Below are 25,779 nucleotides of genomic sequence, written 5' to 3'. Positions count from 1 at the left end.
ATGAGGATTCTCCACAGCCCAATAATGCGTATTGTGGGCATTGTGAATACAGTTACGTGTGAAAATCGCTTCGGCCGTAACTGACACGTTATTAGTAAAGATTGGATTCAATTGATGCTGATGTAGCAATCATTCGCAAAAAAGTACTGATGGGGATGATTAACTGGTAGTAGGGGATGTACACGTTGCACGTGATATGGATTGAGTTGATTGTGTCGCAATATTGATCCTAGTACTTAGGCCAGGCTGCTCTTTGACGATATTCAAAATCTCCTCCTCAATATTAACAATGTGTAAAGGTCTAACTGCTCGTCCATTTTGCCCAAGCCTTGGTCGAATATTGCCATTTTCCCTACCACGTTGCACCACAAGTAATACAGATTCAAGTGCTGGATGATATCTCACTGGAAACCTTTCTACATAGTGACGAGCCGCAAACGTACCATGTCAATAAGGTCTTCGTTAGAGAAATTGTGCGTCATAATTTTTATAAGCTTTAAATGTTATTACACAATTTAAATGTCACAATGACACAAGCGAACTTAAATAACAGTTGTTAAAATTGCAATTGTTTTCACCATCGGAATTTCAAGTAATTTCTGTGTATTCTTAATTCGAAATTTAATTTCAAGGATATCTAGGTAACTAAAAAACTTTTGCTACAATTTTTTTCACCAATGAGTCATTATTTGTCATGAGGAATAAACCCCCAAGTTTATGCGTATAGGTTGAGAACCACCCTGTATATATAATTGAAAACGATAAAAATATTAAATTGTTTTTTCACTTTAATTTCCTGTAATAGTTTTAATATAGCTATTTTCTCTAAATTTTTTTTATTTAGTCACGGGTTTGAAGTTGAGAATGTATCGATCGAATGAACGAACGCGTGTGTGAGTGTAGAGTTCGGTTGAAATCACACACGAATTGCTCTCTATATAACGTTTTTGAGTAGGAAGGGGAGTTTCTACGTAAATACGGGGAGGAAACTCGCGATTTTATTTTCTACGCGAATTGAATTATGGTTAACTTTTTTATCTCCACCTATATTTTCGTTTAATTTCAAACATTAAATAATTTCCGTTAATTTATGAAATATTAATCAGTTTAATACTTATTATGTACGGAATTTTTAATTATAAGGAATTTTTACATATTTTCAAAACAATTTATCGTCCAGATAATTTCAACTTTATCAGTTGGAAAGGTGTGTGTATAAAACGTTCGATAATACCCGTTTATACACGTTCACGCAACTGCTCTCACGTTGGGTTTAACCGTCAATAAACTGAATTACAAATACAATTATCAAAATCAAAAAGCAGCAGTTGTTTATCACCCTTTAACAAATACAAAAAAAACGAAGATAATAAAGATAACAAAGAAAATAAATATTAAATATAAAGTAAATTATTTTTTTTTTAACTTTTATTGCTTTTGCGATATACAGGTGTATCTGAATGACTGCAACAAACTTGAAGGGGTGATTCTTTAGTGAATTTTAAGGGTACTTTAATATACAGGGTGTCTCAGCGAGACCGGTCATTAGACGTTTCTGGAGTTCTGGCCAAAATAAAAATTTGAGAATTCAGACTTAAGTATTATCAATTACGATCTCTTCGTCTAAAATATTTTCAGATTTCTTGCACTTCCGGTTATACCGGAAGTCGCCACCAACTTTATTTTTTTAAATGGAACATCCTATATATTTTTACATATTTGGATTTGTCTGTTTTCAAGGTTTATAAATAACTTTACTTTTTGCAATTTGATTCGGTCGTGTTCGAGTTATTCGAATTTTTTTCGAAAAATCTGCTCCAGCAGACATTTGTTCAAAAAATCAGAGAACACTCGATTTTTGGGATATCAATTTAGGATTGAGAACATGCTTAAGCAACATGATGGAGTATGTTTTGGTGCCGAGAACTGCGGTCTAGAACGTTTGATCACTTTACTATGGCACGTTAACTTTTCAAAATTTGGAAGTACCATAACTTCATTTTTTTAAATGGCACCCCACATATTTTATTTTTTAGTCGTCTTCGGTGTCTCATTCTACATCTTTTATATCCCATATGGCCCATACCTAATATTAATAGTTTGGGAGATAATTAGGGTTTTTTGAAAAATGCACACATATATGGATATTTAGCCTAGTGTACCATGAAAAACAAGCCTTCTCAATGAGTTCTTGTCAAAGACTCACTTGTTTACGTCATTTGATGCATGTGAGCTAATAATTATCTGTTACGTCCCTTAATATTAGTACTGAAACGAGTTAAAATCGATAACAATAACGAAAGTAATATTTACACAAATCAAGAAATTCTTAATTTATTTTTTATGCATAAAAAGCGCGACAAAGTTCGTAGTATGATTCCCAGATCTTCTTTGGCAGCTCGAATTGAGGTGTTGGGACTGGACTCGAAATAAGCCAAGGTATTCACCTCTTCCGTTGCATTATCTACTACATTTTTTGGTCAGTTTAACACATGATTAATTCGTCCAAAATGCAAAAAATTTGCTTCTATTCCTCTAAATTTACCTTTTGTCATCGGACATAAATGTGGATAATTTTCATTAAACATTCTGCAAGTTCTACTAAGAACTTTGTCGCACTTTTCGTGCACAAAAAATAAATTATGGATTTCTTCATTTGTATAAACATTATTTACATTATTAATATCCATTTTAACTGGTTTTAGACTCACAAGCATCAAACAACCTAAATTAGACTTTGACGTTTATCAATAAGTCATTAAACATTTGTTTTCCATGGCACACTAGGTTAATATCCATATGATATGTGAGCATTTTTCAAAAAACCCTAATTATTTCTCAAACTATTAATGTTAGGCATAGGACATATCGAATATAAAAGATGTAAAATGAGACGCTGAAGACGACTAAGTAATAAAATATGGGGGGTGCCATTTAAAAAAATGAAGTTATGGTGCTTCCAAATTTCGAAAAGTTAACGTATCATAGTAAAGTAACCAAACGATCTAGACAGCCGTTCTCGGCACCAAAACATACTCCATCATGTTGTTTAAGCATGTTCTGAATCCTAAATTGATATCTTAAAAATTGAGTGTTTTATGATTTTTTGAACAAATGTCCGCTGGAGCAAATTTTTCTAGAAAAATTCGAATAACTCGAGAATTGCTGGTTCAAATTGCAAAAAGTAAAGTTATTTATAAACCTTCAAAACAGACAAATCCAAATATGTAAAAATATACAGGGTGTTTCATTTAAAAAAATAAAGTAGGTGGCGACTTACGGTATAACCGGAAGTGATAGAAATCTGAAAATATTTTAGATGAAGATAACGTAATTGATAATACTTAAGTCTGCATTCTCAAATTTTTTGTTTGGCCAGAACCCCAGAAACGTCTAATGACCGGTCTCGCTGAGACACCCTGTATATGAACCATGGGAGACTTCGGCTCCTCTTAGGAGCTACACCCCTCCAAAAATGGCGGAAAATTTTGGTTTAAATTTTTTTCTCAAAAACCATAAACGCTAGGAAAATGAAATTTGGGGAATATGTTTAACTCATAATAGGGCACGTTTTGACTCTATTTGTACTTTCAATTTACCCTTTTAAACTACTAAACGTGACCATCCCCGTTCAATTTATGCTTAGATTTTTTTTATGAAGATGATAAATACATTGGAAAAATTTTAGTTAGATAGATAAAATTATTCTAAAACTTTTTTGTCTCTCTGATGTTCTTCTAAAATTTAATGTTATTTGAGAAAAAAATAATTAAGCAAACACTAACTGTTAAGCTGTAGGGTTGTTAATCGAAAGTTGGAATGAATTTTTAATGAAAAAATCTTAGTAGGCTTTGCAGTCTTTGTCATAAATATTTTTGACGTTTAAATGTCAGTGGTTCTTACTATTATTATAGTTTTATTTAAAATTTTGAAACGTCGAGTGAAGGAGCGTAAATGCGGTAGAACTTTATTCAAAAATTAATTTGAAAAACAATAATAATGGTAAGAAAAACACTGACATTTGAACGGCAAAAATATTCCAAAAAAGATTGCAAAGCCTACTAAGATTTTTTCATTAAAAATTCATTCCAACTTTTGATCGACAACTCCGTTGTTTAACGGGCAGTGTTTGCTTTATTATTTTTTTTTCACAAATTAGTCGTTTTTAAAAAAATTTTAGAGAGGCAAAAAAGTTTTAGAATCACCCCTTGTAGTTTGTTGCAGTCATTCAGATAGACCTTGTACAGTGTGTCCCCGGATTGTGTCCCCGTAAGGTATAATTGACGATAAATTTTTGAATTCAAATTCCATCTTTTGCAATTAAAGTCTGGATGTCATAAAACGAAATATAACCAAGTTTTACATCAAATATCCTCAAAGTAACAAAGTTAACGCAAGAAGTTTGTTAACCGTTGCAGGTAAAGTGGTCTTTCTGAGGAATGTACAACAAAAGTTGATTAACATAAAATGTTTGTTATGTTAAATTATAGCGATATACCGATTTTATTAATTTAGCATATAAAAGAAAAAATGAGCTTTTGCTTGAAAACTTTTTTTAATATTCCGTTTTACAATAAAAACAAATGATCTGAGTTTTACATCAAAACATAAAATATTTATAATGCAGTGCTATGGATTGGGGAACATTAGTTACAATGCAGTCTTAAGGCAATTTGAGGAAAAATTTGGATTTTTAGTAGATAAAAAAACAATGAAGAGAGTTATTAAAAAATTTTCTGAAACGGGCAATGTGGAAAATAAAAGAAAGGAAAAAAAGCGAAGGAAAGAAATTGTTGCAGTAACGAACGTAGTGGATTACGGTGAGGTGTCGTTAAGAAAAAGGGCAGTTCAAGTCGATATAAGTAAATCCCATTTACAAAGAATTTATCGAGAAAATAAAATATTGCCATATAAACCAAAATTTAAAAACACTATCGAATTAGGTGATGAAGCAAAACGTTTAGATTATTGTTTGTGGCTTGGGTACAAAATTTTGAAAGACAGAACTTTTTTAAAAAACAATATTTTCGGACGAAGCATCGTTCACCACTAATGGAGTGGTTACATCGCAAAATTGTCGATTCTGGTCAAAGACTAATCCACATTATCGCATAGCTTGTAAACGCCAGTATTCCCAGAAAGTAAATGTGTGGTGTGCTGTTTCGTGGAACGGTGTTATTGGATCTTACTTCATAAACGGCAATTTGAATCAATACCAATATTTGGAAATACTAGAAAATTGTTTATTTAATTATCTTCACGGCGTGGATTTAGAAAAACGCAATAAATTATATTTTCAACAAGATGGTTGCGGCCTACATTCAACCATTTTAATTAGAAATTTGTTAAGTAAAAAACTGAATTGGTAGATATGGCCCGCACCATGGCCGCCAAGAAGTCCGGATTTATCTATTATGGATTTTTATTTTTGGGGTTATGTAAAACAAAAAGTGTACACTGAAAATTTTAATAACAGTTTAGACCGTTTAAAAAAAAAGATTGAAACTGTTATTAGAGAAATTCCGTTGGACCTCGTTGGATGTTAGAAAAAGTTATAAACAATTTTGGAAAAGGTTTGAATTATGTAGTCCAATGTGTCGGTTCAATGATACCACCACCGGGTGGTATCATATAAGCTTTTATGTTAATTTAGTTTAGATCGAAAATGTTTTGTTAATCTTATGATGTAAAAATTTGCAGTTTTTGCTTTTATATAATAAATTAATAAAATTCGGTATATCGCTATAATTTAACATAACAAACATTTTATCTTAATCAACTTTTGTTGTACATTGCTCAGAAAGACCACTTTACCTGCAACGGTTAACAAACTTCTTGCGTTAACTTTGATACTTTGAGGACATTTGACGTAAAACTTGGTTATATTTCGTTTTATGACATCCAAACTTTAATTGCAAAAGATGGAATTTGAATTCAAAAATGTATCGTCAATTATACCTTACGGGGACACAATCCGGGGACACACTGTATATCTTGGTGAAGATACAAATTGTCTTATAAGAAGACATTTACTCTCATATCATAAACTAAAACAGCGCGAACAATATTAACATAAGAGTGGGGTTTCCCCACTATTGTTTATTGCTAGGATTCATCGGCACAATATCTGAATGAAACTCAAACGACCGATATTGCCCGGCATTGAATTTGAACGAATTCTTAGTTTCTAATTTCTGCAATGTTCCATAAATCTAAAATCGGCAAGTTTTAACAGTGCTCAGAATTATTATGATATATTTCGTAGTCATTTCATAAAATCATGTAATCTGTCGGGGAAATATTCACTGCTGTAAGTGCGAAACTGGAAATAACCCAACAATATCTTCGAGATACCTTGAATAGCTAACCACTCGTAACACTATATTTCGATGTAATAAGTTTTGTTTTTCATTAACCAAATGTGAAACTACGAATTCTTCCAATTCTCACATTTTCAAAAATTTCTTTACATTGATGCATCTGACAGCAAAAGTGGTAGAGAGCAATGTGTAAAGGGTAAAATTTGCTACAACTTTTGTTTTAAAAGTTTTTCCTATCATGCTCGGAATACCATTTTTTTTTTCATTAACCAATTGTGAAACTACGAATTCTTCCGATTTTTATATTTTCAAATATTTCTTTCTCTACATTGATGCAGCTGAGAGCAAAAGTGTTACAGAGCAATGTATAAAGGGTAAAATTTGTTAGCGTTTGATATATTTTGATACATGTTAATATTTTGTACTTGAGCAACTTAATTGTTACCTGTTCCACCAGTCCAAGTTACGCAATGGTGCGTAATTAAGAAGGTTGCATCTCAAGTCCAAAGTGAAAGAAAATATATTACTGTATGTATTTTCTTTTTAAAAATGAAGATATATTTGTTTAATTTTTTTTTTGTGTCATTCTATTTTGGGAGTCAAGCATTCTTGCCTCAGAAATACTCACACACTCACACAGTCAGTTTTCTAAATTTAAGCACTCTTAAAGTGTATATAGCATAAGTATCTTTTTTTAAAACCATTCGCTAACATTTTTCACAATTAAATTAAAAAAAATTATTATTAATTATGTTATTATAAAAGTCGTTATTACTTTTTAAGTGAAAACGCAAACTTGACACCGAACATTTTCACTTTCGATTGACATAACTGGGAGAAATTGTGCGAAAGAAAAAAATTTATATATATAGAGGTTGTGCGTATAAAGGTTGTGTATATACATATATAATAAAATTATTTTGGTTATTATAAAATTTGATATTAGATTTTAAAAACGAACAAACAAAGATAAGACGTTATTCACTCTGAGGCGAGAGATAAACACATTGACTTTAATAATATCCACTTTATCTTTTCTATTTGATTGCCTTAAAAGTAAATTTTGAGAAACGATAGACTAAACTTAATTAAAATCTTAAATGTTAATGTAAAAAAAGGAAATGGAATAATAAATTTAAAATTGGGCATAAATTATTCTTTGTTTGTTGTATATTAACGTCGTTTTATTGCGTGTATACGGAACGTTTATAAATAAAATTAACTCCAACCCAAGGCCGGATTCAATGCAAATAAGTCTCAGTTGTATTTATCAATTTTAAAATAAACGTTACGATTCAAACTAAATCAATCAATATAAAAAGAGAACAACAACGATGACTAAATTAACAAAATTATCTAATTTTATTTATTTTAATTGCGATGAAACAATAATCTAAAAACAGAACTGCTTGTTTATTCAAGCTAACGCAGTTTTAGATTAAATTTATTTAATTGTAAAAAAAATTATTGTTATGCATTCAAAAAGTATTCAACACGTTAATTGGGTTGCCTAATCTCGTAGTAATCCACAATTTCTTCTTTTCTATTCTTTATTATTCCCTCTCCAACACATTTAATAAATAGCGTGTTATCGGACCGTTACACACATTACGAACTCTATAAAACTCACGAAAGAGACGAAAAAAGTGTAGAAAAACAAAACTTGAGAGCGAGTAAGAGATATTATTACTGGGAAATGGGCTTTGTATTAAAACTGATTTAGAAAACTAGAAATAGAAAGAAGATGAAAAAAGGTTGTAAACTTACGGAACCAACAACGACAACCAAAAGAAAAAAAGAGACAATTTATACCTGCCATTTTCTTCTAATAATTGTAAATAGAAAGCGGGGACTATTTCTATTCGTGAACTTTAAAAGATGATAAAACATTTTACACAAAACCATTTTATCTTTAGTTATTGAATAACGAAGTTTTAATAAAAAAATCAAATCAAATATACATAATTGAGTTTAAAAGTCATTATTAATTAAATTCGCTTTAAAATACTGTTTATTTCATCATGATATCTCAATTCGTTCTTGAAATACGATGTTTTAAATATCTATTCCTAAAAATAGCAATCACACATGCAGAATTTTGTTTAAAAAATCATAATAAATATGTTTATGGAAAATAAGAAATTATTTTTAGCATTTAAAATGTTTTTTAACATTTTGTAATATCTCGATTGATTGTTGAGATAGGATCTTTTAAATTTCTTAAATTATTAAAGTCTATAGCAATTAAACAATCAGAGTTGGGTTTAAAAAATCGTAAGAGATTAATAAAATTATGGCACATTACATATTTATTAACTCAGCTTTAACACACTTTTTATTTCATCGTTATATCTCAATTCGTTATTGAAATGTAGATTGAAACGCAGAAATAGATTTAAAAAATCATAACAACGAGGTTAATGGGAAATAAGATATTATTTATGGCATATTAAATCCTCATTATCTTGACTTTGAAATGTCTGTTGTTTTATGAAAATATCTCAATTCATTCTAAAGTTATGATTTTTTTCAATTTCTTTTCTTAAAATCTGTAACAATCAAACATGTAGGCTAAGGATTACAGAAATTATAACAACAATGTTTATGGAAAGATGGCACGTTAAATCTTTATTAAATTTCTTTTAAATTGTTTTTCATTTCATCTTAATATCTCGATTGCTTCTTGAAATACAATGTTCTAATTTTTTGTTTTTAAAATCAATTTTGAACATTTTTTCTATCTATAATATATATTTTTATCTAGAATCTAGGTTGTAAGTGTTGATAGATCACGTTTGGTTAATTTTTCCAATCAATTGTAACTTTTGAGTTATAATCGAGTTAAGTAACCGATTTTGAGATTTCTTATTTATATCTATATAATTAAGAACAATTTTTCTTCTATTTCTAGTGTTAAGGTTGCAATGTATTTTAGTTCGTTGACTGTATTCTATTAATGCATCTTAATGTACTAGTCAAAAAGCATAATACACAGGTGTCCCACGTAAGCGGCAAAGTACATCAATGGTATTAAAAAGCTGAGATACACAGTAATATTTTAAATAAAAATATTTCCTACAACTTTTGTCTAAGGAAGAACTGTGTATCTCGGCTCCTTAATGCCATTTATGTACTTTGCCGCTTATGTGCGACCAGTATATAATAATAACACATATTAATCAAAAATATTCACCGCATAGGCAACCCAATTGGCATATTGTAATAGGCGTTTAAAAAATAATTCGTTTACCTTTAAATTACACGACAATAACGAGGGAAATACTAGCGACGATGGGTTTGGGGGGATTCTTGAGAAACAACCGTCTTTAAAAGAGGGGTACCTTTTTCTCCCCCCCACCGTGGGCTACCGCGACGCCGTGCCGAATAATAACTTTTGTACCCTTCCTTTTCTCCTCTTGTTCCATTTTCTTTTCTCTATTATACTCGTTTTCTAAATCGCTTTGGACAAATCTTATTTTTATATTATTTAAATTGTTTTAATTTTTTTTATATACTACAAACAATTTATTATATTTAATAAATATATTTAATATATACAATTAAATATATACAATTAAATATAATTTTTTAATTACTTAATAATAATGGAAAAGGGGTTAGATACTTAACAAACAACCCCCAAGGGGATAGAGGATCTCACCCACCAATTTCACCCCTCCCCATCTCTAACACTAGTGTACCACTACCAAATAAAACGAGCAAACAATCTAACGATTAAATAGTGCAGTTATGGAAAGCAAGGGACTCTTGTGTATGTGTGTTTGTGGGAGGGGTGTTTTTGGGAGGGGGAGGATTTTGGGGGGTGGTTGGGGAAAGGGCAAGAAGGGGGTTGGGGTGTGATGGGGATGTTGTCTTTGGGGCGCGTGCGTTGGCCTTGGAAGCCGTTTCTATGGAAACTCGGTGATGCAGACCGCCTACTATTGGATGAATAACTCTTAAACATCCCCCCACTCCCCGTTTTACCCCACCTCTCTAAAACCCTATCTCCTATATTCCCTAACCCCTACCCTATTCCATTTAATTTTTTTCTTTTTGCTTCTTCTTTAGAACTTTACCAATTAAAATTGTTATTTTAGAGATTTTCCTTTTCCATCTTTTATATTTTTTAATCTTTTTACCTTTTATATTTAATTTTATCTTGTTTTCGAGATTTTAATTAATATCTCGTTACATATTTTTATTTATGTAACCAATTTTATTAATAAAAAATCATCCCATAAATTGCATTAAATTGTATTATATATACCATTATTTTTTTAAATTTTAGGACGAAGTGTTGGCGATATCGGAAAAAGTAGTTTTAAGAGTAGAAGATTTAATTACGTGGATTACGATCGACACGGAATGGTCATGGGGTAGACTGGGTAGGACTTTGGAAAATTCATCGAGCGAAAACGATATTGTAAAAACCCCCGAAGATGCGGTACCGATGTCGATAAATTTGGGTGAAGGGTTATTGGATTTATCGGATGTGGAGGTTGAAAAGAAAACGACTCCATCAGGTAAACATTAATATTAATTCATTTCATTTCAAAATTATTGAGGGATTCGCTCAATCTCATTATTATCAGTAAACCACACTTTTTGATCTGGCGTAACACAACAAACATTAATATAATCCATCGGGCAATGAACGCTGAAACGATTCAAAGCAATCAATAATTTTTGAATTAAGTTACTAATTAACTTACTCGTTGTTGATGTCACCGTGACAATTTCTCCAATTCATGCAAACGCAATTGATAGCATCTCCTTCTTCGATCAACAAAAGCAAACCGAATAAAAGTGTCACGCACAATATTGTTACTTTTCCAGTTGACATTTCGATGAAGATTAATAGCGAGCTGAAAACCCAAACGCAAGCACGTTATGTTTTGTTGACGGTCAGTTTTAATCGTATTTGTTTATTTATGGATCACTAAAAACCGATTAGATTAGTATTTCCACTTCAATTGCAATTTAACTTTAGAAAGAGAATCGTATTGTTATGTACGTAAATGATAATCATCCTTAAATTAAAATTGACCCATGAGTTTTATTAACTGGCACGTTTTATTTATTGATTTGAATAAACCCATCGTTATTATGTATTTGCATACAGATGAAACAATAAATACCACAATGTATGTATTTATATTTATTTATTTATATAAAATAAACAGAAACTTTAAATGCGTCAATTTAACGCAGACGATCTTTCTAAGATTAAATATACCATTAATAATAAATCTTGTTGTTAGCAATTATAACCGGGGTCTACTGTAATAATATACAGGGTGTCCCGCAACGATTGTACAAAACTGCATCAGCGTGTTCTATGATCAAAAATAAACAAAAAAAACCTAATAAACATAGGTCCGAAAATGGACCATTTTCGAGATATTCAAAGATTTAGTTTCATAAGTTGATATTGTTAACATCATGAATTTAAATTTGTTTTTATAATAATTAAGTCGTTACTATGATTACGATAAGTTGTCTAATCAAAAAAAAATAATAATACTTCACGAAATTATTATTTTACTATTTAATTTAATAAAACTATTAAGTATGGCTCCTATTAATTACTCCAAGGAAGAGATGGCGGATATGGTGTATTGTTACGGACTAGCTGATGGAAATGCGTCGTTAGCAGCTCGTCATTACGCGCAAAGGTTCCCGAACAGACGATTGCCTAATAGTCACACCTTTAGCAGACTATTTCTCAGATTAAAAGAAACGGGAAACGTAACCCACAGCCATTCCACGGAGAGACATTACACAAGGCCGGTGGAATTAGAAGAAGCAGTTTTGAGAAGAGTCGATGAAAATGCCTCAACCAGCATTAGAAGAATTTCTGCACAAGAAAACATTAACAAAACAACCGTTCACCGCATTTTAAGGGAGCAGTTGCTTTATCCTTATCATTACAACACCGTTCAAGCTCTAACAGACGGGATACAATTTCAACCAACCGTATAAGGTCATATTTAGTAGCAGGGATGATTGGGCGAAAGGAGGGCCTCAACTAAAAAGAGGAGCCCTAGCCTGGTACACCGATGCTTCAAAGACAGTAAGATCTGGAGTAGGCATGGGCATCAGTGGACCAAACAGCCACATCAAATTGCCCCTCAGCTCGGACTTAACAATTTTCCAAGCAGAAGTTCTTGCTATAAACTTCTGCACCGCTTTGAACCTACAGAAGGGACAAAAAGGTGCATCCATAAACATTTTCACAGACAGTCGGGCCGCCTTAAAGGCAATTCAGGCCTACACGTGTGGCTCCGCACTGATCAGAGAGTGCACCAACAACCTGAGAGAACTCGCTAGGGGCAATGATGTTACCCTATGGTGGGTTCCAGGTCACAGCAACATTGAGGGCAATGAGAAGGCCGACAAGCTGGCCAAAGAGGCAGCAAACACGCCCTTCATTGGACCCCAACCTGGATGTGGACTACAAAAAAGCCACCTAAAACAAATAATCAACAACTGGGAGGCTTCAAAGATAGCCTTACGCTGGAAAGAACTTCCAGGTCACAGACAAGCGAAGAGTATGATAACTCCGTCGCAAAACAAAACCAAAGAGGTTTTATGCCTCAGCAAAGGGGATCTAAGAACGCTCTCAGGCTATCTAACTGGCCATGTGCCCCTAAAATACCACCTCTTCCACATTGGATAAGCTGAGGATCAAACTTGTCGACTATGCAACGACGAGTCAGAAACTGCTGAACATATACTGTGCAATTGCGTCGCCAGAGGACATCTAAGGCACAACGTCTTCGGTAAAACCACCCTGTTACCTACCGACATAAAGGTTCAAGACCTCAGGACAATACTAAGGTTCATAAAGGACCTACATTTGCCCTAAACCTTTGGAGGGCTAAAGTTACAATAGATCTTATAGGTCGCGGTAACGAGAGGGGCCGCCCTCCTCAGCCCGGCAACAATAATAATAATAATAATAATAATAATAAGCTCTAACAGAAAATGATGGCGAAAAAGAGAGATTTTTTGTAGGTGGGCCATACAGGAAGAGGTAGTAAACGTCGACTTTCCTATAAACATTGTATTTACGGATGAAGCAACGGAATTTTTAATATTTATAATGCGCACGTTTGGAGCGATGAAAATCCCCATGCAATACTAGAAACTCATCATCAGTGGCGATTCAGTGTTAATGTATGGGCTGGAGTTATAGGTGATCAGTTATTAGGTCCATTTTTTCATCCAAAGAGATTGACAGCCGATGCCTACATACATTTTTTACAAAATGACCTTACAGAGGCATTTGATGAATTACCTCAACAAATTCTAGAAGATTGCTACTTTATGCACGATGGAGCACCAGCACATTATGCACGCGCTACTCGAGCATACATAAATAACAGATTTGGCAATAAGTGGATTGGCCGAAGAGGGCCACCTCGTTCACCAGATTTAAATCCGTTAGATTTTTGGTTTTGGGGACATTTAAAACAAATTGTTTATTCTGAAGACGTTCAAAATGTGCAGGATTTGAAGAATAAAATTAGTAACGCATTTGACACAGTAAAACAAATTCCTGGTATCTTTGAACGCATTAGAAGTTCATTTAGAAAACGTATCCGTTTGTGTTTAGAAGTAAATGGTGCGCATATTGAACATTTATTATGACATGACTCTTTTCCAATTTGTTAAATATTCGTTGTTTTTATGCTGGTTGAACGATTTTCTTCGACAATCTTTGTTACTTGTTTTGTTAAATTATTAATGAACTGTATTAATTAACTTAATATTATCTTATTATTTATTAAACTTTATCTTAACCATCATAATCATATAATTACTGCATCTAAATCGTTAGAATTAATGATGTTTACAATAGGTCAGCTTATGAAACTAAAACTTTGAATATCTCGAAATTGGTCCATTTTCGGACCTATGTTTATTAGACTTTTCTTGTCTGTTTTCGATCAGAGAATACGCTGATGCAGTATTGTACAATCGTTGCGGGACACCCTGTATATGGAAAAGTATAAATGAAATAAATAAAGGTAACTTACCGATTGCTTTTATAAGTAGATTTGGTATAAATAAAATAGTCCAACTTTTTCTTTATATACCTTCTCCTACTATCTACTTGATAGATAAATAAGTAGGCTAAAGAATTTAATCTATGTTTAAATAGAATGGAGTGTTTTATTTTTTCTTTATTTCTCAAAAGAAAGTAGTAATGCTGTAAATAAAAGATGTTGATATGTTTTAATTTTAAACATGACAAATTTGCACGTTATCCCGGAAAAACATCCGATTGAAAAGTGTTTTTTGTTAAGCAATAATTTTGTATCTCGTCGTTAAAATCAACAACGTTTTTCTTGGAATTTCAGGGACCTTTCCTGTTTTGATATCTAAACGTTGCCGTTCGATCTAAAAAATTGGATTAAAATTAATTTGTTTTTATTTCATTACAGATTCAAAGTACAACGACAAATCACCATCGGTGGTAATTTTAAGCTACCCAAGGTACTGCAGATACCGCGCGATGATGATGAGATTGGAGGGGGTCGAAGACGTCTATCTAAAAATGAAAATAGTAAACGCGTTGGGCGGTTTTTGCGTGCCATCGTTAAATACTAGGATATTATTTTGTCGCGATACTTTTGATTACCCCGAATTGGAAGGACACGAAATGTTATGCAATCATTTAGCGCCAAAATTAAAAGGAAGACCGCGTGGTCGACGGAAAAAAAGAAGCACTTCACCTGGATCGGAAAGCAACGAATCAGAAAGTTCTATTTATGGTGTTAATAATGGACAACCTAGCACATCATCGGGGGTAAAAAAAATTTTTATATATGTATATATGTATTTTTTTTATTGATTATTATATTGCAGAAATCAACACATTTAGATGAATTTATGAATGGTATTGCTGTAAATGGATCGATTTCGACTAGGAGAAGTAAAAGAACGTTGGAGGACCGTTACGAGAGATCGTTTTTGAAGAAAGTTAAAGAGTTTATGAAATCAAATCAGACCCCAATCGGGCGAATACCTTGTTTGGGATATCGAGAACGTAATAAAAAATGTTATTAACCTAACTAAATTAATTAACTTAACGAAATTTTTGTAGTGGATCTTTACGCTTTTTACACAAAAGTTCAAAAATTGGGTGGATACGATTCCGTGACGGCAAACAGACTTTGGAAATCGATTTTTGAAGATTTAGGTGGTAATCATACGAGTACGAGTGCAGCGACGGTTATGAGGAGACACTACGAAAGGTAAAAAGAACTCTCCAGCATTAATTTCTCTTTAAAATGAATTCTTTTAATACAGGTTTTTACTCCCTTACGAACGTCACTTAAAAGGCGAAAAACACAAACCTTTGCCGGTTTCGGCGCGAAGAAGACTGAAATGCAAATCAAATAGCACGAGCACGAGCGATTTAGACACAACTAGTGAAGGCACTTCCGGCAGCGAACACGGAACGCCATTAACGCCAACGATAGATCATAATTTAATAGGTGAATTAAAAGATGTCGTTGGAATATTAGAAAAAGGAAAAACGTCGTCGTTAAGGAGTGTTCGGGTAAAATCGGATCGTTTAAAAGATGCAACGGGAAAAAAAGAAAATGTGTTTAAAGATGTTGAAGATTTAATCGGGGAGGAAATTAAGGAAGTTAAAGAAATTAATGATTTTAAAGAAATCAACGATTGCAAGGAAATCAAAGAAATCAATAACTTTAAAGAAATTAACGATTTCAAAGATATTAACGATTTAGAAGTGAAAGAAAATAAGGAATTTGAAATTAAAGAAGTCGAAGTTTGTAATAAAGTGTTGGTGAATAAGGTTGTGGAGAAAAATGTGGAACCGATTACGACTGCGGCTACCCCGGCGCAAGTTAAAATACAAGATAAATCACCTAGTCCCGTCGAAAGCATAGAAATCCCGATTTTCGAACCTCCCAAAAATCAATTAGTTGAAATTATCGAAATCCCCGCGAAAATCGTCGCGGAATGTCCTGAAATTATCGATTTAGATTTAGAATCTGACGTTTATAAAAATGTTTCTTCGAATAATATTAATAATAATCACAATACAAACAATAATTTTACTCCTAACAACAATAATAATCTTAGTAACAATTTCCATAATAACAATAATAACATTATTGGGAATACGGCTCCATCGATCGTCGAAATGGATAAGATAGGAGTTGGTGGTGAAGTTCTGAATGATGTAAAACAGCAAAAATTGGACATTTTGAAGCAGGGTGGTTTAGAGGTGACGCCTGTTCGTAAAGAAATTCGGCCTTCTGTTATTCAACAAGCGGCAGCCCCTCATCACCGAGTCGAAATTATTCGGAATAACAGCACCATGGTTAATAGTAATAGTACGAGTAAAGCTTTGAATGATAGGAAGCAAATGCCTCCGCCTATGATTAATCCGAAAAGGATTGAAAGTGCTGGGGGACATGGGAAGGAACGGGAGAGGGGTGTTGTGTATCAGGAGAGAAGGTAAGAAATAATTTTTATATGTATACAGGGTGTATCTGAATGACTGCAACAAACTTCGAGGGGTGATTCTTTAGTGAATTTGAAGGGTACTTTCATATATGGGAATAATTAAAGAATACCTGTCCCACTTAAAAATCGATGATTTTTTTTTAATCGGTAGGAAATGACTCGAAAGATGTGTTAATGATAAAAAAAAAGTGCGGAAAAGTGTAGTACTTACCAAAAAAACACTTTAAAGTTGCGATTTGATTAAATCCTAACCTGAAATTGTTTAATTTATACCCGCGCACAAAATAAAAAGTTATTTTCACTAAACTTGTTGAGATTACAACATATTTACGGATGAAAACCTTATTTCTTAGGCTATCAATGCATAACGACAATTACCTGTCGTTAGATAGAATTGTTTCTACCAAATGTGTGTTAATAGACTTTATGTTAATAGATTGTGTATCAATTGATATGTCAAACGACTGAAGTATCTTTATATTATAAATATAAATGATAAATAAGTATAATAGCTTAGTTATAATAGCTTATAATAGCTTAATAGTACCTTACTTAAGTTAAAATAGTTAATTAATTAAAAATTAATATTAAACAAGACGTGTACATGGTTACAAAATAAGAATAAAAAATAACCCGTGTGACGATAGCAACAAACTATGCATTTAACCAAATGACAATTACAACTGACAACACAAGCAATGTTAACCATGTATTTTCGTATTAAATCCTAACCTCAAATTGTTTAATTTATACCCACGCACAAAATAAATAGTATATTAAAAAACAAGTTTCGTAAGACACGTTTGAAGTGCACGAATTCAAATTGAAAAACGAGTGGCAAAGCCACGAGTTTTTTAATGAATGAGTGCTTTAAGTCTTATGAAACGTGTTTTTTATGCTATTTTTTGTAATTCGCGTTTTTATCCCTTTTTTTAACAAAAATAAAATAAATTTTGACAATGTAGGGAAATAGGTATGCAGCGGTTGGTAACACCGTAACACTTGAAAATAGAAATTTGAATTGACAATTAGAAACTGTCAAAACACAAAATGTATTCACCTGAAAAAAAATGTTTCATGTACACCTCCCAAAATAAGAGAATTGCTCAGTGTTCAATGTCCTCATCATTGTGGACCTTGTATTCGATGTTAAGAACATGTTTGAACATCCATAGACAAAAATTGTCACATTGACAACTAGAAAAATTAATGACCCAATGTCACCAACTTGAACTGGTTCCATAAAATGTTACTAAAATCTCATTACAGCATCGGATGCTGTAAAGAGTCTCATTACAGCACCCGTTTGAGTACTGTTATAGCTTTCATTACCGTAGCGAATTACAAAAAAGTTATTTTCACTAATCTTGTTGAGATTACAACATAATTATTCATAATGACACCTATATGAAGTTAGCCCCCAATTAAATAGCATTTTACATGTATAGTATTTTGATTATAACATGAAAACCAGTGAACCGATTTCGATAAACAATGTCTCATTCGAAAGCTTAATCCTTGGCCAATACGAAAGTGGAAATGCCCGATTTGAAAACTCTTTCGAATTTCGCTAAAACGTCAAAATAATGCGAAGATACACGAAAATAACACAAAATTGACCTTCTTTAAGTGGTGATAACTCGTAAACGATGTACCCTATGATCAAAATCTATACGTCACTCGATTCGTCATAGTGTCTTCTATCGAAATCACAAAATGCTCGATTTCAATTCTCTCCCGCTAAGTTTATACAGCCCTCGGAATGACACCGTCTTCGGCTCGTTGTTTATGCACATGTGAACGCTCGTGCTAAAAAATTAATTTAAACTAAATCGACTATAATTAGAGAACAGTTTGACGGATTTTAATGTTTTATATCTCAATCGAAAGAATGTGTCTGGCTAAATGCTGTTGTCGAAATGCCCGATTCGAAATATTTAAGGATTTTGATTAAAACACAACAAACGAATTAATTAAACACATCAATTATCTCCGTAACTAATTGACCAATTTTAGTCATCAAAATCTCTTTTTAAAATTCGGTTTGATAACAATTACACAAGGGCTTGAAGTTTGGTAATATTAAGCTATTTTACGTACAGAGCGGTGTTCTTCATCTTTTATTGATTTTAATATTAACATATCGGCAAACGAGGACCGACGCTTTCATAAAGAAAGAATCAAGCTTTCATATGGTGCATTTAGTGTTCTGCTATATCTAATAATAAGAAAGATATCAGCTAATAAAATAGATAGGAAATTGCGGATAAAAGTTTGTTGTTGGAAGGTTTGTTGCTATCGTTGCTATCGTCACATCGTCAATCGGGCATTTCCACTTTTGTATTGGCCAAGGATTAAGCTTTCGAATGAGACATTGTTTATCGAAATCGGTTCACTGGTTCTCATGTTATAATTAAAATACTATACATGTAAAATTCTGTTTAATTGGGGGCTAACTAGGTGTCATTATGAATAATTATATTGTAATCTCAACAAATTTAGTGAAAATAACTTTTTATTTTGTGCGCGGGTATAAATTAAACAATTTCAGGTTAGGATTTAATACGAAAATGCATATTTAACATTGCTTTGAACTTCCAAAAAGAAACGTCAAATCGCAACTTTAAAGTGATTTTTCGGTAAGTACTACACTTTTCCGCACTTTTTTTTTATCATTAACACATCTTTTGAGTCATTTCCTGCCGATTAAAAAAAAAATCATCGATTTTTAAGAGGGACAGCTAATCTTAATATATGCTTCCTACCCTTCTAAACTACTAAACGTAACCACCCCCTTTACATTTTTGCTAAAATTTTTTGTATGCAGATGATAAATACATTAGAAAAATTTTACATAGCTAGATGAAAGTATCCTAAAACTTTTTTGTCTCTCTAAAATTTTCTCAAAAACGACTAATTTTTGAGAAAAAAAATAATAAAGCAAACACTGCCCGTTAAATAACTGGGATGTCGAGCAAAAGTTGGAATGAATTTTTAATGAAAAAATCTTAGTGGGCTTTCCAATCTTTTTCAGAAATATTTTTGACGTTTAAATGTTAATGTTTTTCTTACTATTATTATTGTTTTTCAAATTAATTTTAGAATAAAGTTCTATGGCATTTAGGCTCAAAATTTTAAATAAAATAATAATAATAGTAAGAAAACCACTGACATTTAAACGTTAAAAATATTTCTGACAAAGATTGCAAAGCCTACTAAGATTTTTTCATTAAAAATTCATTCCAACTTTTGATTAACAACCCTACAGCTTAACAGTTAGTGTTTGCTTAATTATATTTTTTCTCAGAAATTATTAAATTTTCGAAGAACTTCAGAGAGATAAAAAAGTTTTAGAATAGTTTTACCTATCTAACCAAAATTTTTCCAATGTATTTATCACCTTCATAAAACAAATCTAGGCATAAATTGAACGGGGGTGGTTACGTTTAGTAGTTTAGAAGGGTAGGTTGAAAGTACAAATAGGGTCAAAACGTGCCCTATTATGAGTTAAACATATTCCCTAAATTTCATTTTCCTAGCGTTTATGGTTTTCGAGAAAAAGAAATTAAACTAAAATTTTCCGCCATTTTTGGAGGGGTGTAGCTCCTTAGGGGAGCCGAAGTCGCCCATGGTTCATATATGAAAGTACGCTTAAAATTCACTAAAGAATCACCCCTTGAAGTTTGTTGTAGTCATTTAGATACACCCTGTATAAGAGTTTTTGTTGTTAACTAACCCTTCCTCCCTCCCCACGTCCCTCATCTTTTAGTTGTTGAGATATACTTTTCTAATTTTGAATAAATTGTGTTGCAGGTTTGTAAATGGTCATAATCCACCTAAAGTCCTTCAATCAAAATCAATATACATCCCATCTGAGAAAACGGTTTATGGCGACCCCAAAGACTTATTTCAACCAACAATTCATCAAGTTCAAGCACCAATTTTTCCGGAAGCCACTCGTCCAACCACCGGTGGTGGTATCCTCGATTTAACGGTTAAATCTCCTCAAAAGCCAACGATGGAACCCGCCCAAATCCCCTACAGTTACTTGGACAACGACTTGCCATACGCTCGAACCCCTCACCATCCTTTAGATGGTCGAAAATTAAACGCTAACCTCGAAATTACCTTAGTTGGAAAACCAACCGCTTTGGGAAACCCCCCACGATTATCATTGGGGAATAATTCAGTCTTTCAAAAACCTTCGGGTTTACCTCGAAAAAGGACTATTAGTGAAAATTTTTTAACCAGTTCGGTTAAAATTCCGAGAAGTGATGGAATCGATCGGCCGCGCTCGGCGATTTCCGCCCCAAAAAAAGATTTTGAAGCTAGTATACAATATATTCCGCAAGCTCCATCTGTTCCAAAAGAGTTTGTAACACCGAAAGATTTTGCACCTAAAGAGTTTGCGTTTAAAGATTTTGTTAATTCAAAAGATTTAATTCCTCCAAGTGCGGCTAGAATTCCTTCAGTACCCCCTCAACCCCCTTTATATCATAACGGAAATCAGGTTATGTTTCCGCATATGGCCAGTGCAAAATTGCCGACCCCCCCTTACGTTCCCGATATGAATTTGATGTACCAACGGATGTTTAACACTTATTTGCCGTATCGAATGCCGAATTCTGAATATTTACAAATGTATCATGATATTTTGGCGCATAATTCGCGGATACGGGTCCAATTTCCGTTTGCGCCTGAAACTGACTCACAAAAAAAATAAACTTTCTGATTAACATATCAATTTTGTTTTGTTTTTTATTTTGATTAAAGGGGCAATATTTAATATAAGGTGTTGAATCTTCAACGTCTTAGGAGTTATTTTTGAGAAATTAGATAAATTTTTTGTGTTTTTGAACAAGTGATAATCGTATTAAAAGTTTAAAAGACAAAAAAAGATGTAAATTAATTTAAAAAAAAATTATCAAAAGGACGCTTCAAAGTTAATTAGATATTAAATAAAATTTTTGAAAAATTAATGTATAGATTTTAAAACAAAAATGGGATCTCTATAATTAATATAGAATAAAGAAATTAAAGTTTTAAATTTATAAAGATCTGCTATCCAAGAAAAGAAACCAAAAAAATTGTCTAAACATGACAATAGCCCCCTTCTTTTCAATCACAACGTCAGAAATAGTTTGAAATAATTTTCCAAATAAAATAAATTCTAAAAAACTACAAAAGAACAAAGTTCTAAAATATCCGCCAGATTGCGCTTCACTTGTCTTTTAAACGAAACACACAAAAGTGTTCCCGACTGTTCCCGAAGGTTTCAGCCGAGCATATTTATAAATCTGTGATTTTAATTATATTAATATTAAATAATAATTAATTATTATTATTACCCTATGGTTAAGTGTATAAGTGTAAATTAAAAACAAAAAAACAAAGCGCCGCCTAAAATATTTCGTCGACTTTTCTTCCCCTCTTATTCTTCTTATTCCTGTTTCTTTTTTGTGTTTCTGTGCTATTATTGTTAAAAAATTAATAAACAAATTAAATCATGGAAGTAGCAGCCCAACTCTACGATTTGTTTTTATATATAATTACATTTATAAATAGTTATTATAATCTTGTACATAAATATGATTTAATTTTGTAATATTCTGTGTTTAGGTTTTAAGAGTAAAGTAGCTAATAAAGTACGTTTATAAATACAGTACTATCTTTATATGTTGCTATGTTGCCTTTATACATATTGTAATGTTTTAATGGGTTTATTTAAAAACATTTAAATAAAAATGATAGATGATTAAATTTAGATAAAATTTAAAAATTCAAATGAAATTTTAATTCCGCAACTAGCGACGTTGTCAAATCTAATTTAACGTGAGACTGTTCAAGGTTCAGGGTAATACACGGTTCATACAACTCGTAAACAAATCTTTAAAGTAAAATTCAACGAATTAACTGTGATTAAATGATAAAAAATTACCTATATTTTAGTTAACCCATTTAGTCCCACGCTGCTGTATATTAAAAAAAATCGGTTTTTTATAATTTTTCTTGAGATAAGATGGAATGAAAAGTATAAACACCTGTACATGTTTTTCTGCTCGCTAAAGCTCGCAAAAAAAACTTTCGTTCTTGAATGCAAAAGTGTCATTTCGCTATCTTGTATCAAAAATAACTATTTGTAAAGAAATCGACGTTTTATAAAATTGACATTTAATTTTGACAAATTGTTATGAAGTTGGTTACAGTCAAGGTTTATATATTAAAGGTTGTCTAAGTTCCTATGCTGCAATACTTTGATTTTAGTTTGTAGGTGAGGGGCAAGAGCAGGAGTTTTAGTTAAAAAAGTTTTAGGATACTTTCATCTATCTGTGTATAATTTTTCTAATGTACAGGATGGTTCAAATTCGATGTCTGAATAGGCTATGTCGGCAACTATAAGAGCTAGAAAAAAAGTAGCTTACATGTCATGATCTCGTTTTTCGAAAAATTGCTAATGCCAAAATCTCAAAGCGCTATCGTCTTTTGTTTTTCCCCTAGAGGCCAAAATTGAAAATAGCGTGAAACCAGCAAGTGCAATTATCTTGGTTGTTATTATAGGTGGAGTATTATAACTAAGACATTATATGGACACTTTTTTACAGAGAATTTGATGACACAGCCAAAAAAATTTTTCGGTTTTAGATTTTGAGATATCATGACAATTTGCGTTTTTTTAAATGGAAACAATCACTGATTATTCGCTTATTACATTCGTTATTTTTTTCTGATTACAAAAATATGGGGTCAGATAGGTCTATTTCGTATTGTTTTAGAAATAAAGAAGAAAATGGATCGGACTATCAAGGAGCTTGGCCACCCCTGTTATAATATATACCTTATGAATGAATTTTCTAAAACAAAAGGGTAGTCATTTTTCACGGAGTGAATAATAGCGGTGAATAATAATCATTATTCACGGGCATTCCCGGGTAACCAACTTGACAGACTAATAATAATTATTTGAAACGTTAAAATTTCAAAAAACGTCAATTTATAGTATATTATTATATGAGCATATAATGAGGGCTATTATTCACGAAGGTTAAGTTTATGTCACGAGCGTAGCGAGTGGCGTAATTAACCTGAGTGAATAATAGCTCATTATATACGAGTAGAATACTATACTTTGTCCACGACTATTGAAATTGATTCCATAAATTTATTTTTTTAATAAATTTTTGAATAAAGGTTAAACGTCAATGTGACACAAATCCAATGTTACTAAATGTAACCAACTTCACAACAATTTGTCAAAATTAAATGTCAGTTTTATAAAACGTCGTTTTCTTTACGAAAATTAATTAATTTATGCTTAAATCATACGAAAAAAGGAATTTGTTTAGGTTTTTTTAATGTCAACTAAAAAATTGAATTAAATTGACGTTTTTTGAACTTTTAACGTTTCAAATAATTATTATTAATCTGGTCAAGATGGCTACCCGTGGATAATGATTATTATTCACCGCTATTATTCACTCCGTGAAAAATGACTACCATTTTGTTTTAGAAAACTCATTCATAAGGTATATATTATAAGGTAGTCGCGGACAAATTCAATTTTTTAGGAGTTTCTATATATTTGGCATTAAAAAAAACTAAATAACGAATATCATTTTTTGTAAAGAAAACGACGTTTTATAAAATTGACATTTAATTTTGACAAATTGTTATGAAGTTGGTTACAGTCAAGGTTTATATCTGCGTATGGTGGGAATAAGTACATAAGTCAAAATCAGTCACTTTTCAGGAGAGGGTAAAAACTTATTCATTTTAAAATAAAACAACATAGTAGTAATATCTTTTAATAAAGTGATATCTCTCACCATTTCGCACCCAGTGCATTCAATTTTAATTGAATACGCACTGGGTGTAACGAGTTTTGAGCGACTTGTTACATCTGCCACGTGAAACAAATACATAATATTGACTTATGTGATCGGCCACATACTGAAAACATAAACGTTTTCTACTTAAATTAAATTAACCTCAAAATTACTTATGTATACATAGTAAGAAGAACTAGAACAATCAAATCTTTAAGCTAAAATAACAAAAATCGCACATTTATACTTCAGATTGTCAAAAGTTGGGGTTGTCGGAATTTGAATCAATCTCACCTAAATCAGGATCTGTCGACACAATTGAGCCAGATGAAAGCAAGCCTCTGTAAAAATTATGAAATACAGGGGGAATAAACTGTAGTACGGACAACAGATCCTCCTTCTTTTCTTTGGATATCGGCAATAAGGTGTTTCTAATTTGTGGGACGTTGCCGCCATCATCTAGCCATTTTGCGGATATTTTCTGCCGTAAGAAGGACACCTCTTGGTATGGTTCATAATCGTCTAAGCTGGTTTTGAATTGGATGATACCAAACTGTTTGCTTAAACGGTTGCCACTTAAAATTGTTTTGTGCAACATCTTTTTTTCTTTTAACTAGGGGACCTTTCAATATATGTGAGAATTCTAAAAAGTCCTCCTGCGTCATCGCAATAACGGAAAATCTAGAACCGCACGATCGGACTAGCTCATACCAATCATGGGGATGGCTTATCAATGTACTACTTTTTTTTTCCTCTCAATCACAACATGATCGCCATCCACTTCCATATGAGAGTGTCCGGGCAACATGAATTTATGTTCTATTGTAGAAATGTGTGGACACTTTTGCAAAACTAAGGTTAACATTGCCGCTACGTAGGTGTTTTTGTTCTGTCCTCCGCACGTGTCCGAATATAGTATAACTTTTTTAATACCAGCAGGTAGATTTTGAAGATGTTTAAAAATACACGAAGAGTTTCATTGGCTCCACGAGCCGCAGTAGCCTCATGCCACATGTAGCAAAATGCTTGATTACTTTCATTATCGTGAATTGTCAAATTGTACGTCCAAAGCTGGCGTTTGTAAAACGCGATGGCATTCGATAATAATGGTGTAGGCAGGCACTGTT

The 25,779-nt window shown here is 32.3% G+C and overlaps 1 protein-coding gene and 1 long non-coding RNA gene across 4 annotated transcripts in view; one reads left to right on the top strand and one right to left on the bottom strand.

Moving 5' to 3' along the window:
• LOC111429048 (uncharacterized) overlaps positions 1 to 22,491 on the top strand; it is a 54,972-nt gene extending 32,481 nt beyond the window's left edge. For both annotated transcript variants that reach the window (XM_023064835.2, XM_023064834.2), the window contains exons 3-8: positions 10,609 to 10,843; positions 14,771 to 15,135; positions 15,195 to 15,375; positions 15,433 to 15,583; positions 15,639 to 16,820; positions 20,643 to 22,491. In XM_023064835.2, coding sequence (XP_022920603.2) covers positions 10,609 to 10,843; positions 14,771 to 15,135; positions 15,195 to 15,375; positions 15,433 to 15,583; positions 15,639 to 16,820; positions 20,643 to 21,552 — 3,024 coding nt within the window. In that variant the 3' untranslated portion in view covers positions 21,553 to 22,491. The remainder of the gene's footprint in view (positions 1 to 10,608; positions 10,844 to 14,770; positions 15,136 to 15,194; positions 15,376 to 15,432; positions 15,584 to 15,638; positions 16,821 to 20,642) is intronic.
• LOC111429049 (uncharacterized) lies at positions 10,840 to 14,434 on the bottom strand. Of its 2 annotated transcripts, none has more exons than XR_002708147.2 (3): positions 14,363 to 14,434; positions 11,033 to 11,185; positions 10,840 to 10,977 (listed from the first exon to the last, which is right to left on the bottom strand). It is a non-coding gene; the product is annotated as an uncharacterized lncRNA (long non-coding RNA). The 2 variants fall into 2 exon arrangements; XR_002708148.2 differs by having other exon boundaries at positions 11,033 to 11,259; positions 14,363 to 14,385.
• Positions 22,492 to 25,779: the final 3,288 nt, after the last annotated feature.

Source organism: Onthophagus taurus, chromosome 3 (genome assembly GCF_036711975.1).
Source record: "Onthophagus taurus isolate NC chromosome 3, IU_Otau_3.0, whole genome shotgun sequence".
Taxonomy (NCBI): Eukaryota; Metazoa; Arthropoda; class Insecta; order Coleoptera; family Scarabaeidae; genus Onthophagus; species Onthophagus taurus.
Note: the sequence above shows the minus strand (reverse complement) of the source record. Positions and strands in the feature narration are given on the sequence as shown.